Below are 14303 nucleotides of genomic sequence, written 5' to 3'. Positions count from 1 at the left end.
CTTAAGATTTTGGGCACTGTCTCATTCCTGCAGGCTGCCTTGAGGGCTCTTCCATTTCAGCTACTTCCCTTCAAGCATGTACAGCACCCGGGCTTTGTAAATCCCTAATTACACACAGACTACAAATTCTCCTTGAAAGTGCCCAGCATTCCAGGTGAGCATGAGCAACAGCTGAACAGCCACAGAACCCATCAGCTCCTCCCAAAATCCCCCCACGCTGAATGGGAAAACACAAACACGAAGCAGGATTGTTTTTACAGGCCTGCATTATGGCAAGGGAAGGTTTTTTTCCTTTCCCCTACAGATACCATCTGCACAGAATTCTCATTTCTGGAGAGCCACAGCCCAAGGGGATGCTCAAAAGGAGCTGTAGCCATAAGTAAACCAAAATGCTGCAAGGAGAAGGAAGAAAAGGAAAAGGTGTGGAAATATTTTGCTTTTCTTTTTCAAGGAAAGCAAAAAAAAAAAAAGAAAAAACAAAGTCTCTAGAATGTATTGGGCCTGTCTGTTTGGCAGCCTGGAGGACAAATGTCAAACAGATCAATAATGAAAAGAAACAAAAGGAGGAGAGGAGTGGAGAGGAGAGGAGAGGAGAGGAGAGGAGAGGAGAGGAGAGGAGAGGAGGCTGTGTACTCCCGAACCTTGGATGAGGGGGCATGGCAGGAATCCTCAGTGGGCTGGGAAGGGTTAAACAGGGTCCAGAGCACATCTGTGTGCAGATGTGCCACGGAGCCATGCCGAGGCAGGGCAGCAGAGCCTCCCTGCCCAGAGCAGGAGCTCCCTGCCTGTCCTGGCTGGGATGGAGCTCAGGATGGGGCTCCCACCCCAGCAGCCCAGGCTGCACAGCCAAGAGCTCCCGTTCAGCCAAGGGAACGTTTCCAGAGCATTCTCAGAGACAGAAAGTGAGGAGCAGCCTCACAGCCACCACATCTGCCAGAGACAAAAGGCACAGCCCCGTGCCAGGCTCCCCCAGATGCTCAGCTCGCTCTGCCTCTCCCCATTTCAGCCTCACTCCCCCACTCCAGGCCCGGCAGCTGAGCTGCCTCTCCCCCCAGCACCCACAAGGTGTGAATTGCTTCTGACACATGGATGGCTCAGGGGCCCAAAACACAGCAGAAGCAGATGGGAGAGCTGAAGGGAAGGAAGAAGGGAAGGAAAAAATGTAAATACAGGCCAAGAGTCATCCTGCATCACTCCTGTTCTGCACTGCGAGAACGGATTTAGGGAGCAGGAGGAACATCTGTTTGGAAACTGGTTTTGTCTCAGTCCAAATGCTGGAACAGGAGAAAGAGGGAGGCTGAGGACTGCCAGCACACCTTGTGCTTCATCTCACACTTGGATGGCTTAGCAGGAGAGATCTGGGAGGATGAGTTTAGTTTAATGATTTCTTGCTGGTTCACCTGCTCCCCATCTGTCTTTGTAGTCCTTGCTCAGAGGGACAGATTGGAGCACTGCTGTCCTCTCCCTTTTCCAGAGTTCCTCGTGATTGGAACTTCTGAAGAGAGGAACAGAGCAATTCTCAAGTATTAAGTAGTCAGCTGAGATTAGTCCAATAATTTATCACAGGTAATAGCTAATAACAGACACGAGAAACTCACTCAGAGCCTTCCTAGAGCCACGTGTCAGAGCTGTCACCTCACAAAAGTGGCGCAAGAAATTCTTGGACCACAGTAGCAAATTTATTAGCCAGAGGCTGATAAACCCTTCCAAGAGTCCCAGAGCCCACAATAAATCATTACAAAGCAGGTTACAAACACCGGATCTCTGATGAAAATGAGGTTGGAGGGGTGGATGTGAGAACAATGTTAGGGTTCAGCTGGCAGGATGGAGGGACCTGACCTCCCATCCCCAGAGGGATCAAGGCTGGGCCTTGGCACTGCTCCAGCACTGCCATCACAGGGCAGTGACTAATGGACTGCTGACAGAGGAAAGCAGGGAATGGCAGCTTTGGGGATGTGGGTAATAAACTACAGAAAACAGCCATAAAGGTTCATCAAAATTAGAGGCAGGAGGCAGCTCCTTGCTCACAGACTCCACGTCAGCGCAGAAGTGGCACCCACAGAACTGCTCAGGAGCCTCCACTCACCAAATCCCACCCCAACACTCAACTCAAAACTTGATTTGAGCCTCTGAAAGGCAGAAATGAAAGAACCAAGAGGAGAGAGCTGCCTATGGCTTCGTCCTCCGCCAGCCAGAGCTGGAATCAGCCTTTGGAATTATTCTGCTGTGCAGCCACCAGTGAGGGTGGGCAGAGCCACAGCCACAGCAACAGTGTTCTGGTTGTTTGGGCTCAGCAGCACAAACCGCTGAGAGATAAGATAATCAAACCCAGCCACGGTGGTTCAGCAATCCTGACACGGTCTTGGTGCTGGAGAAAGGCCTTCAGGAAAGGCAAAACAGCACCAGAAATCAGCCAAGGGTTTGTTTGGGTTCATCAGCGCTGAATTCCAACATAAATACGTGTCCTTCCTAGAAAACTCCAGAGAAAAACGAGGCTCAGATGGAAGGAGAGCCAGAAACATCCCTTTTCCACTGGAAGGATTTTATTTGTATTTTATCCCGCTGGCTAACGCAGGCAGCAGGAGGCTTTCAGGATGGATGAAACGCGATTATTTTATAATTATCCTTTGTTACTTCTCAAAGTACACGGTTCTGCACTTCCCTCCCTGCCCAGGGAAATCATGTTAACACAATTAGAGCAAGAGCCCTGCTTTAAACACGGCTGCTCGGACCTTGCTAACACGGCTCCAATTCTCAGCACAGACAGTCTGCAGAGCCATCCTGCTCCATAAATCAGCAGGAGCTCTGTCACCGAGTGCCTCTGAAGGGAAGGGACACTCTCTAGGAGGAACACTCACTGTATATCATCATCCTGTGCTAGTGCTGCTGGCACGAGACGCTGCAGGATTTCTCCATCTCTTGCATTTAATATTCTTTGCAGCCTTATTCTTGCAATGTCTAAGAGAGGAAATCTAACAACAGCTCTAGGGCCATGCAAGGCAAGTATTGGAGGCCAGATTAGAACTAATGAGCTCCTGGCTCCCACTCAATCCCAGCCTTTAGAACAATTAGCTCAAATAAACCCAGGAACCGTTTTCTGCTCCGCTGTCGCCTGCCCATCCTCCCCGGTACCTCCTGAGCTGCAAAACTGCAATTGGCTTTGACAGAGGGGAGAGGTCACAGAGAAACCAAAGTTCAGTGCAAGCTGCCAGCATGGGAGACCCCCGGGGTGCCCCACGGAGGGGGGGCAGTGCAGGGCTCCTGCTGCCCCACTGAGGAACAGGCACTGGGGTCAGGATGGGGCTGTGCCTCACACAGGGGACACGGGGCAGGGGACACAGAGGGACACAAGGATGGGAAGCCCCAGGCTGCCTGATGGCTCTAAGGAGGTTCCAGCACACAGGGCTCCCATTCCTAGAAAGCTGCACTCCGTTACCTCTCAGCCCAGGGATGAAGTCCCAGGAACACAATTCCCCTTTCCAAACCCGCTGGATTAAAGCTGGAGATCCCTCCTTGGACTTCACTCCCACAGGGGACTGTGCAGCTCTGCTGTCAGCAGCAGGAGATGCAGAAGGCAAGCACAGCAGTCACTTCAGGTTAGTGCAGCCTCGTGCTTTACTCACACTCCAGTGCTTTACTTACACTCCCAGGGAGTGCTGGAGTGCCCAGGAGGAACAGCTCTGCTGCACATTTTCCTGCTGGGTTAGGGCTCCAGCAGCGTGTGCCCATTTCACAGAGGTGCCACGATGGATCTGCCCTCAGGAACAGGACACAAAGTGTCCTGCTTTAATTAGCAGAGGGTGCTGTGCCCCTTAGCCAGGGTACCAATGAGTGCCATCCTGTCCCATAACGAGGGGATGTTCATTATCCAGTCCTCCAGCACAGCTCCCAGGGTGCTCCGGCTCCTGCCATGCTCTGGGTGCATCGTGCACAAAGCCCTCACATTATGTGCAGCTCACAGACACCACTGCCCACGACAGCTCCTCTGGAGCCCTTCCAAAATCTGGTGTCAGATGATGAACTCAAGCGCCAGGGGACCGAGAGTAAAGACAGCAATCATGGCAGCGTGTGCTCCTCATGCCAAATCCACTCACAGCATCCACTGAAAAGTATTTTTCTGGGGAATGTAAATGTAGTCTCTTCTTTAAGTTTAAAAATCAGAATGCTCCCAGCTCCTCTTGCCACCACTGGAGTGAATTTTCCTTCCTGCCTTCTCCTTCTGACAGCTCCATGTCAGTTTTATATTCAGGTCAGTCTCTCATTTAGTACTAAGGTACATTTCCCTTTCTCCCTCTCAGCTGCCCCATCTAAAATCTGAATTGTTTTCAGTACTGGAGAACATATTCAAAAACATCAAAATGATAAACAATCTGTACAATAACAGAATCACAGAGTAAACCAACCATGATGGATTAGCCTCATCTGGCAAAGCCTTGCATACAGAACCAAAGGAAAGAACACTTAGCACGAAAATCTTTCTCTAATTAAGGGGCAGATTTAATCATTGATTAAAAGTTAATCATGAGTCCATAAAAATTTTGGCTGGGAAGATGGAATCTTAATGCAGGTGAGTGCTTTTTAGTAAATATTTGAAGACCTGGAAGTGCACAGGCCCCAGACTGATGGAGGAGCAGGGAGGTTACAGCAGATGACTGACAGCTCACAGCCAGCCTCCATCCCCCTGCCCTAACCCCATCTTCCTGTCCAAAGAATTTCAAGGAGCTGATGTGCATTTCCTGAAGTGATTCAGGAGAGTGCAGGTCCTTCAGCACATTTGTGGGCTTCCTAGAAAGTCATTTCCCCACGCCCAGCACTCGCAGTCACTCATCACCCGCCCGCCAACAGCTCTGCAGAGCTGGAGCCGTGTGCCGGCTCTAAGTGGCAGTTCAGAAACCAGTCTAGCATCAAATTTAGTTGTTGTGGAACAAGTGCTTTCGCTGCTAGACTTGGGGAGAGAAGAGCAAATGACTGCAAATTGCAGAGCACTCCCAAATTCCAGAGTGCCCTCAGCTCGGGAGAGCTGGGTCAGAGCGAGCTCTGAGGTAGCACTGAGGCACACAGCTCTGCAGCACTGAGCACAGCACGCTCACATTCCTGTGCCTCTGCACTCCACCAACAGAACAAATACATTTTTAGTCAATTAACTGTATCCCCCACAGCTAAAACAGGCTGGAGGTCAGGTCTAAATTCTGTTTGCATGAATCCACCGGAGGCTACTGAAGCAAAAAACCCACTGCATGCACCCTTTGTGGGATTTACACTACAGGACCCCTTTCACAGGTTCAGTAAATAAATGCATGAGGAGTGTGGAGCAAAGGAAAATTCCAGCAAGGCTGGAGCCAGCCCGTGCTTCAAACTGCAGAGAAATTCTCTCTTGCAGAGGTATTTCTACCCCAGAGAAAGAATTACAATCACAGCACATCTGACTGGTTTGAGATCATAATTCCGCTGCACCATAGTAAATATTTTACAGAGAACTGGTTTCCTTACCCCCAGCAGCCAGAGCAAGTCTGCTGGAAGTCCCTGGGCTTGCATCTGGCCAGCAGGCAGGATGAGACCCTCCCCACGTGCCTCGGTGAGGAGATGAGCACGGGAGGAGCATTTCCAGCTGAACTGCGCGTGGTGCTCCTCACGTACAGAGCCATGGATGGATTAGAGCCCCGAGTGCTGCTCAGCCCCAGCTCTCAGCACTGCCAGGCATCTGCTCCAAATGTACCCACAGAAAGTTGCACAGCGCAGGCAAAGGGAGAGGGCTGACAAATTTTTCCTGTTGGCTGTGGAAAGGAGACGGTCAGAAAAGAACAATAATGGGATTCACAGCCCAGCTCAGCCTGAGAGCTGCTCTGAGCCTTGCTTTTGGCAAACTGGTGATCACAGCTCACCCCCAGGGCACCTGAGAGCTCCAGAACACCCAAACCCACACAGGGGTACCAGAGACAACCAGCACCAGAGCTCAGACGTCTCCTGGCAGGGGTCAGGGCTAAGGCAAAAAAAAAAAAAAAAAAAAAAAAGATCAGGAGAACCTGCAGCATTTCCCCAGCCCTGCCCCAAAAATGGGCAGTTTATTCACTGCAGTCACAACAGTCAAAAACCACACAAAGAGAACTCAGCAACCTACACCAAGGGGCTTTCAGCAGAGGCTGAGCTCCTGATAACATTCCTGTCTCTTGCTAATTATCTTTTAGTGATAAACTGTCAAGATATTTGTGTTCCAAAGACGGATCCACCTGCTGATGTGCAGAGTGATGCAGGATAACTGTGTGAGTTGGTGCCTCCTTCCCCCCAGGGGCTGATTTTTGAGAGCAAATACATCTTTAGATTTGTGTTAGAAGAGGACAGGGGAAAGACAGGTAGAGGTGGAGATGGGAGGAAAAGCCAGGATGAAGAGAACTGCTCTGTGAAACAAACAGGCTTTGGTATCATTAATCCAGAGGAAATGAATGCAGGTGTCAGACCCAAGGGGACAATCCCTGCCTGGATTTGACACATTCCCTCATTTGAACGGGACAAAAGGCACTGCCAGGTTCAGGCACCAGGCATTCCCACACCCCAGGCATGGAAACATGCTTTTGCACCCAAAAAAAGAGAAGAAAAATGAATAAATCTCTCCCTCTGTTCACATTTTTCTCACATCCCATGACTGAGCTGGAAGTATTTAATGATGAACTTTCTGCTCTGGCTGGTTCCAGTGGTTGTCTTTAAGCAGTGGTTGGTATAAAAATACTTGAAAGAAATGCTCTTCCCTGTCTCCCCACTGCTCCCCCAGCTGAGATCCAGGAGTGCAGCAAGGAGCAGCCTGTTTGGCTCCATCCATCATCAGCAAAACTGTCAGCTCAGCTCCACCAGCAAAATCTTTATTACTGGTTATGATGCAGAAGGCAGGAACCACACGGTCTGATTTCCTCAGATCTGAGGCTGAGTTTGCAGAGGCAGCAGTTAGAGGGGAAATAATTTTGACTTCTCCCTGAGCCAATTTGATCTGGAAATTGTTGAGAGCAAATAAATATGGAATCCCACCGTGGAATTTCTGCAGTCACTCTCCAGCTACAACCACTTGTCTTTTTTTTCCTGAGCATCAGTGATTTGTATTTGGCACATGTAAAAAATCAGCTAATCCCCAAAGCCATGCCTGACTGATCAATTACACAACTAATACCTTTTCCAGAGGTCATCTTAAGAGAGGAATAATCCCTTCCAAAATTTCCCAACTTGCAGTATGGGGACATTTCTTATTTGGCTTTCTGCAGCTTTCCTGGAAAGGTCAGAGTGCCCCAGCCCTGGGCTGCCCACAGGAACACACAGCAGTGGATCCTGTTCTCCAGGTGACCAACGACCTTTAGCAGCAAAATTTGTGCAATACAGCTGCTCTCTTTTTTTATTTCCAAGAAAACAACTGTTAACTGACCCTGGACTTGTGTTTATAGGTGAAGGTACCTGCACACACACGTCAGCCCAGCAGGTCCAGCCCAGCCTGGCTCCTCACTCTGCAAACAGCCCCAGCGCTCCTCACGCCCCAAAGGCTTTCCCAAACAGCAAAAAAATGGGAGAGGCCATGGGGCTTCCCACTCTAAACTCTGGTTTTTAAGCAGGGAAGGTCTAGCAGGGCTACATGAGCTGCCAGGAAAGCCACGGCACTGCCTCTTCTTTAGCTGAACATCAGGTGGTGGGAAAGAATGGACACCAGCTCGGATTCCTGGCTGGAATTCCTCAGACTGGAGGGTCCTGGGGAGAACAGAAAGTTTGCTAGAAATAGAAAGTTTTTTTCTAGGCTGGGCATCTTTGGTCACACACCAGTTTTTCCTCCTTGCTTTCATCAGGCAGGTGGGGGGAAAAATATCCACAAATCCCATCCACACCCATCCTCCCTGTTACAGAGGATGGCCTGAGGGAAGGCAGAGAAAAGAACAAAATTTCCAGTGCAAGGACAGCTGGGGACTCCTTCTAGCAATGAAAGCTCTGGAGGAAGGAGGAAAAAGCAACTCAGAGCAGCCAGCACAGCTACCACCTGCCCTGCTGGCATCTCACATCATGTGAGCAATATTTGCTAATCCAAAGGCTGTATCATCACTTCTTGCAATTCTTTTTTTCTCCATCTGTTTCTTTTTATGCAGCACTTGTCTTCTAACCTTCCTGGTTTGTTTTCCTCTTGTCTTTTTGATGAACAAAAAGAGACACACCTTATCTCTTCCCCTGGCTGCACCACCCTCCCTTGTTTTGCGTGTTCAGCCTCATATCTCAGCACCATATTTGTTTCTTTCTCTCTGAATAAATAGAAGCGTAGGCACTTTTAAGAAATAAGGGCTCTGTTTGAAGAGTAATTAGCTGTCAGCATAAAACTAATATTTATGGATTCTCATCCTTGAAAACTCTAACTCTGCTACCCAGCACTGATTATGGCTGTTAGAAACAGATGGGGCTGAATCCATACAGCTCGAAATAATGCTGTATTTAAAAAATAATTAACTCCAAATGAAGGACTGAATGCCGCTCGCTTCCCCTAAATTTGATTTTTCAATTTGGTTTGTCTGCACGGAGTGGAAGCCGGGTTATTCCCGGGTGTGTGGTGCTCCCTGGCACACCTTGGAGGTGGGAACGTGCAGAGAGCCAGGCACACGTGAGGGCTGGGCACTGGAACATTCCAAACACCCTGCAGCAGGAGAGGATGGCTGGATCACTCCTGGGATCCCAAAGGAACCCAGCACCCCTGGGTGTGCTGTGCCTGGCTGCCTGGCAGAGCAATTGGAATTTCACCAGCAGTGCAGCCTTTGTTTTAGTGCCTGACAAAGCTAGCGGGAGGGGAGCTTTAAAAACTGGTTTTCAGATGCACGTTGGAGAGGATGAAAGCCCTCGGTGTGTTATTCCCTGACTTGATTCTCTCTTCAATCCGGGGCAGCATCATCACTGGATGCCTGCACCTCTGCGAGAGCACAGACCCAGGAAATTTATACTCTGCTTAATTAAATCTGTGCTTTTTACTTATTGGCACCTCTTGCGAGAGCACAATTCCCTCCAAGTTGGTTATCCATCACGGCGAGGGATCCGACAGCCACAATGGAGCCCCACACCAACCTGGTTAAGTGGGTCACAGCCTGCTCCGTGGGTCTGGGGGCTGCCAGGCTGCCACACACCGGCTGCAGGCACAGGTCAAACCCTCCCCTCGCCCTGGCAGCCCCCCAGAGGGTGACAATTCCAGTGCCAGTCCCACAGGGACGTGCAGGGACAGAGCCTCCCACTCCTGCATCCTGTCCCTCCATCCCCCGGACCAGCCAAGTTCTGTCATCTCCTGGTTTTTGTGCAAATCTGCCCAACCCCAGGGATGGAGACTTGCACAACCAAAGACATCTCCCACCAAGTGAATTTCTTCCCCCCATAGGCCTTTTTCCCCCCCAATAACCAAGCTGAAATTTACATTTCATTAATTTCTGTCACGCTGGGCGAGTGGAGGTGTGTGCTCAGTGACAGGGACGCTGCCCCGGAAAGGGACACCCCAATTCCTGCCACCCTCCTTGGGAAAAGAGCAAGGGAATTGTGTGAGAAATGGGGGCGAGGCTGGGGAGGTGAGGGGCAGGAGCAACGAGGGGGGACATGGCTCTGAGGGGAGGTGACAGTGGATTGAGGGGGAACCCAGAAGTCAGGGCTGAGGAGGACATGGACCCAAAAACTGGGGAGCGTCATGGCCATGAGAGGGGACAAGGGTTGCTGAGGGCAACGTGGCTGTGAGGGGAGGCAAGGCCTGGCTGAAGGGGAGATGTGGCCGCCGATGGCAGGTGAGGACTGAGGGGACTCACACCTGAGGGGAGGGGAGGTCTGATGGGGACATGGCTGAGGGGACACACACCTGTGAGGGGAGCTCTGAGGGGACATGGCTGAGGGGACACACACCTGTGAGGGGAGCTCTGAGGGGACATGGCTGAGGGGACACACACCTGTGAGGGGAGCTCTGAGGGGACATGGCTGAGGGGACACACACCTGAGGGGAGCTCTGAGGGGACATGGCTGAGGGGACACACACCTGTGAGGGGAGCTCTGAGGGGACATGGCTGAGGGGACACCCGCCTGTGAGGGGCGGTCTGAGGGGACATGGCTGAGGGAGCTCTGAGGGGACATGGCTGAGGGGACACACACTGGAGGGGACATGGCTGAGGGGACACACACCTGTGAGGGGAGCTCTGAGGGGACATGGCTGAGGGGACACACGCCTGAGGGGAGCTCTGAGGGGACATGGCTGAGGGGACACGCACCTGTGAGGGGCGGCTGATGGGGACATGGCTGAGGGGACACACACCTGTGAGGGGAGCTCTGAGGGGACATGGCTGAGGGGACACACACCTGTGAGGGGAGCTCTGAGGGGACATGGCTGAGGGGACACACACCTGTGAGGGGAGCTCTGAGGGGACATGGCTGAGGGGACACACACCTGTGAGGGGAGCTCTGAGGGGACATGGCTGAGGGGACACGCACCTGTGAGGGGCGGTCTGAGGGGACATGGCTGAGGGGACACACACCTGAGGGCAGCCGATGCTGTGAGGTGAAGCAAGGCGAAGGCTGCCTGAGGGATGAGAGCACTGAGGCGAGGCGAGGACTGCCTGAGGGGGCTATGGAGGGACTGAGGCAGCCCTGAGCGCGCACTCGGCCGGCAGCGCTGCCTGCGCTCCTCACCCACCTCTTTAATCTTCATCCTGCGGGCGCGGGTCTCGGGGTCCTCTCCGCTCCGCCCGCCCCGCACCGGGTGCCGGAGGCTCCGGCGGAACCGCTCGTAGTCGAAGCGGAACGGGGCCCGCGTCTCCCGGGCCGGGGGCGCGCCGCTGGCGGGCTGGGCTCGGCTCTCGCCGCCCTGCACCTGCTGCCGGGAGCCGGGCGCGGAAGGCGGCGCGGGGCCGCGGGGCTGGCGTGGCGGGGCTCGGCGGCGGCGGGGGGGCTGCGGGGCAGGTCGGTGTCGCGGGTGGAGGAGGAGGAGGCTGAGGACGAGGAGGCGGAGGATGAAGAGGAGGCGGAGGCGGTGGCCCGGCGGGGTAGGAAGAGGCGCTTGAAGCGGGAGGAATCGGGCAGGAGGAAGAGGGCCCCGAAGCAGAGCGTGAGCAGGCCCGAGAGGAAGAGCAGGAACAGGAACTTCTGCGGCAGCCGCAGCCCCAGCGCCGCCGGCCAGCCCGGCATGCCCGGCAGCTTCCGCAGCAGCACCATGGGGCACCGGATCGCGGCCGCCGGGCGGGACCCGCCGCCACGCCGGGGGCTGCCGCTGCCTCCTGCGGCGGAACGCTCAGCGGGGCCCGCCCTGGGCACCACCGGCCGCCTTCAGCGGGGACCGCACGTGGGTGGCTCCGGGCCGGGCGGAGCGGCGCTTCAGCGTCCCCGCTGCCGGCATGAAGGCGGCGGCGAGCGCATCCCGCCGGGGCCGGGCGGCGCGGGGCTGGGCTGGGCTGCGCTGCTGGCGGTGCGGGCTCCCGGCCGGACGGTGCTCCGGGCTGGCTCAGGCAGCGGCGCCGGGGCGGTGCGAGCCCGTCTGTCTAGGCGGCGGTGGGTTCATGCTGCAGCATTTCTGCGGGGCGGGGGAGACAAGAGCGCGGTCATTCAACACCGCCGAGGATGCGGCCGGCGAGACGAGCCTTTGTCCCCGGCCGGTCCCCCACCCTCTAGCGGCACTAGTTCGGTTCCCTCTGCCGGACTTGGCATCAACTCTCCGGTCTGCGAGCAGCTCGCAGCTCTGCACCATCTCCCATCCAGCCGGGATGCCGGGCTATGCTGGCGGGGCAGCCCGGGGGACAAGGGGGAGAAGCCCGGGGGGAACGAGGTGCTCTGGGACACCCCAGGAGGGGCAGGGTGCCCTGGGACAGCGCACACAGACAGGGACGAGGCTGCTCCGCTCCTCTGCCGGGAGCTGCCTTCGCCCGCGTCGGGCTGGGGACGATGGGGCTGCAAACCAGCCATGCGGAAAGCTCGGCTCGGGCTGAGCTTCTCGAGGCAAAAAATAGCAATTAAAAAAAAATATCTACGGGTTTTGTTTTTTCCTAATAGAGCCCGGCAAATTTCTCCCAAATCTCTGCCTGCTAGAGTTATCCATACCCCCCCACCAGTCCTCTCCTTGCCGAAGAGACAGAGCTCAACTTTCAGCCGGCAGGACGCGGCTCAAACCCCTACGTGCGATCCCCGCATCGCCCGGTCTCCTGCGGGCAGGGACAGCGCTGCCCCCGAGCGCCGTCACACCCGCTGGGGCGGACGCTCTCCTACCCCCAGCGCTGTTTACTCACCCCTCTGCCAAATCCAAGCCTCTCTGGCTCCTACAGTGAGCAAAATCTTCTCAGTCCTGCCCGCTCATCCCAAAAGCGACAGCCCCTCGCTGCTGCCAGCGCTCACGGGTGCCCGCTCAAGTAGGAGAGGGAAGATGCTGCGCTCCCCAGGGGACAGCTCCTCTCCCTGCCCATCCGAGCACGCAGGAGGGAAGCACCTAAGTGCACCGAGCCCCTGGGCAGGCTGTGTTTTTGCCCGCCCCCGTGCCGGGCGCGGGGACCGGCGGGGCAGCGCTGCCCGGTGCCCGCACGGAGCCCCGCCCGCGCCGCCGCTCACTGCGACAGCGCCCGCACCGCCCCCGCCGCGCCCCCTCCCGCCAACGGTCACTCCGCCGCCGCGCCAGCCAATCAGCGCGCGCGGCTCTGCCCGCCCTCCCTCGCTATTGGCTGGTTGTCCCCTCCTGCGATCGCCCATTGGCTGATGCCTGCGACAGGGAAGGCGTGGGCCCCGCCCCCTTGTTTACCACAGTTGCCCGGCTCGAGCTCGGAGCGGATGGCTCCGCCCCTTTCCTCCAGCTACCGCCTCCCATTGGCTGTGAGGAACGCCCCGTCCGCGCTGCGATTGGCGGAGGTGGGGCGCCGCTACTTTAAAAAGGGGCTGCGGGCGCGCGGAGGCTCTAGAGGCTGTGAGGGCTCGGCCGGGGCGGGCGGAGCTCCTGGCCCCATTTCCCCTCCTCACGCACCGTGGGGGCTCTGCGGGACCGATTCACCCACAGATTCCCCACCAGGGGCTCCGTACCCTGCTGGTGCCACGGCCCTGGGGGCACTGCCGCGCTGCCTGGCACGAGAAGGGGAGCAGGAGTTAGAGAGGAGCAGGAAGTGCCTTGGGAACCCCTTTTCTGGTTTATATGAGCCCATGTTCAGGTGCCGTGAAACACTTCTTGATCCCAAATTGTTAAATCTGCACCTTAACTTTCAATGTAACACCAGGTGGATTTGAGGTGACCCTATGAGTTAATACTGTACCTGAGGGGAAGATGGTGAATCAGAGTTTCTGCTCATAAATGTGACAAAAAACCGCCCTCAAACCTGCAGAATTAGCGATGAAAGGGAGAAAAGGGCATCACCCACACCCGGAGGCACCTGGAACCCCTCAGGAATATCTGGATGGGGGAAGGGGGCAGGATGAGGCTCCCAGGGAAGGGTAAACGCAGCCGCCAGAGAACGGCTGTGACTAAACTTGGAAGAGCTAAAAGGGAACATTTTGTAGGCTGGAAAGGAGCTGGAGCGGCGAGGAAAGGAAAGAAATCATCTTCTGTTTGTGTGCTCAGCGTGTGCCTCCTGCACAATAACCAGCACGGCGGGGGACAAATACCTGAGCTGATTGCCGCGGGCCTCTCTGGGAGTCGGACACCGCTAACATTGTCATTTTCCCGTGAAAACTGCTGTAAGGGGCATAAAGCAGGCGGCACAACAGGATTGCGGAGCTGCCCTTGGCCCTGGGCTGGCCATGGTCCTGCTTCACCTTCCCCAAATTAGTCCAAATAAACCCAAACAATCGTGGTGCTTTCGGCCCCAGCGGCTGCCCAGCGGACCTTGAAGGTGGCCGCCCTCCGAGGAGGATTTGCATCTTGATGCTTTGGGTTTGAAATCGCTTTTTTTTTTTTTTTTTTTGTGGTTGGAGGAGGGGCCTGCTGAGCGTGAAGGAGCTGTGGGGACTGTGGCCACCACAGGGGACTGAGGCCACCACAGGGCACCATGGCCACGATGGCCCACGGGGCACCATGGCCCACAGGACATAATTTCCCACAGGACACCATGGCCCATGGGCACCATGGCCACCACAGAGCACCAGGGCCACAGCCACCACGGCCCACAGGGCACCGTGGCCACCACAGGGCACCATGGCCCACAGGACATCATTTTCCTCAGGGCACCATGGCCCACAGGACATCATTTCCCTCAGGGCACCGTGGCCACCACAGGGCACCATGGCCCACAGGACATCATTTCCCTCAGGGCACTGTGGCCACCATGGCCACCATGGCCCACAGGACATCATTTCCCTCAGGGCACCAC

The 14303-nt window shown here is 55.3% G+C and overlaps 1 protein-coding gene across 1 annotated transcript in view; it reads right to left on the bottom strand.

The window, feature by feature from the left end:
• Window positions 1–12575, bottom strand: part of MAN1C1 (mannosidase alpha class 1C member 1) — a 54609-nt gene extending 42034 nt beyond the window's left edge. The window contains 3 exon segments of the mRNA XM_039733581.1: window positions 10664–10863; window positions 10866–11536; window positions 12246–12575. Coding sequence (XP_039589515.1) covers window positions 10664–10863; window positions 10866–11181 — 516 coding nt within the window. The 5' untranslated portion in view covers window positions 11182–11536; window positions 12246–12575.
• Between the last annotated feature and the right edge of the window lie 1728 nt (window positions 12576–14303).

This window comes from Passer montanus, unplaced genomic scaffold (assembly GCF_014805655.1).
Source record: "Passer montanus isolate IOZ18808 unplaced genomic scaffold, ASM1480565v1 scaffold89, whole genome shotgun sequence".
Classification (NCBI taxonomy): Eukaryota; Metazoa; Chordata; class Aves; order Passeriformes; family Passeridae; genus Passer; species Passer montanus.
This window is presented reverse-complemented; position numbering and strand designations above follow the sequence as displayed.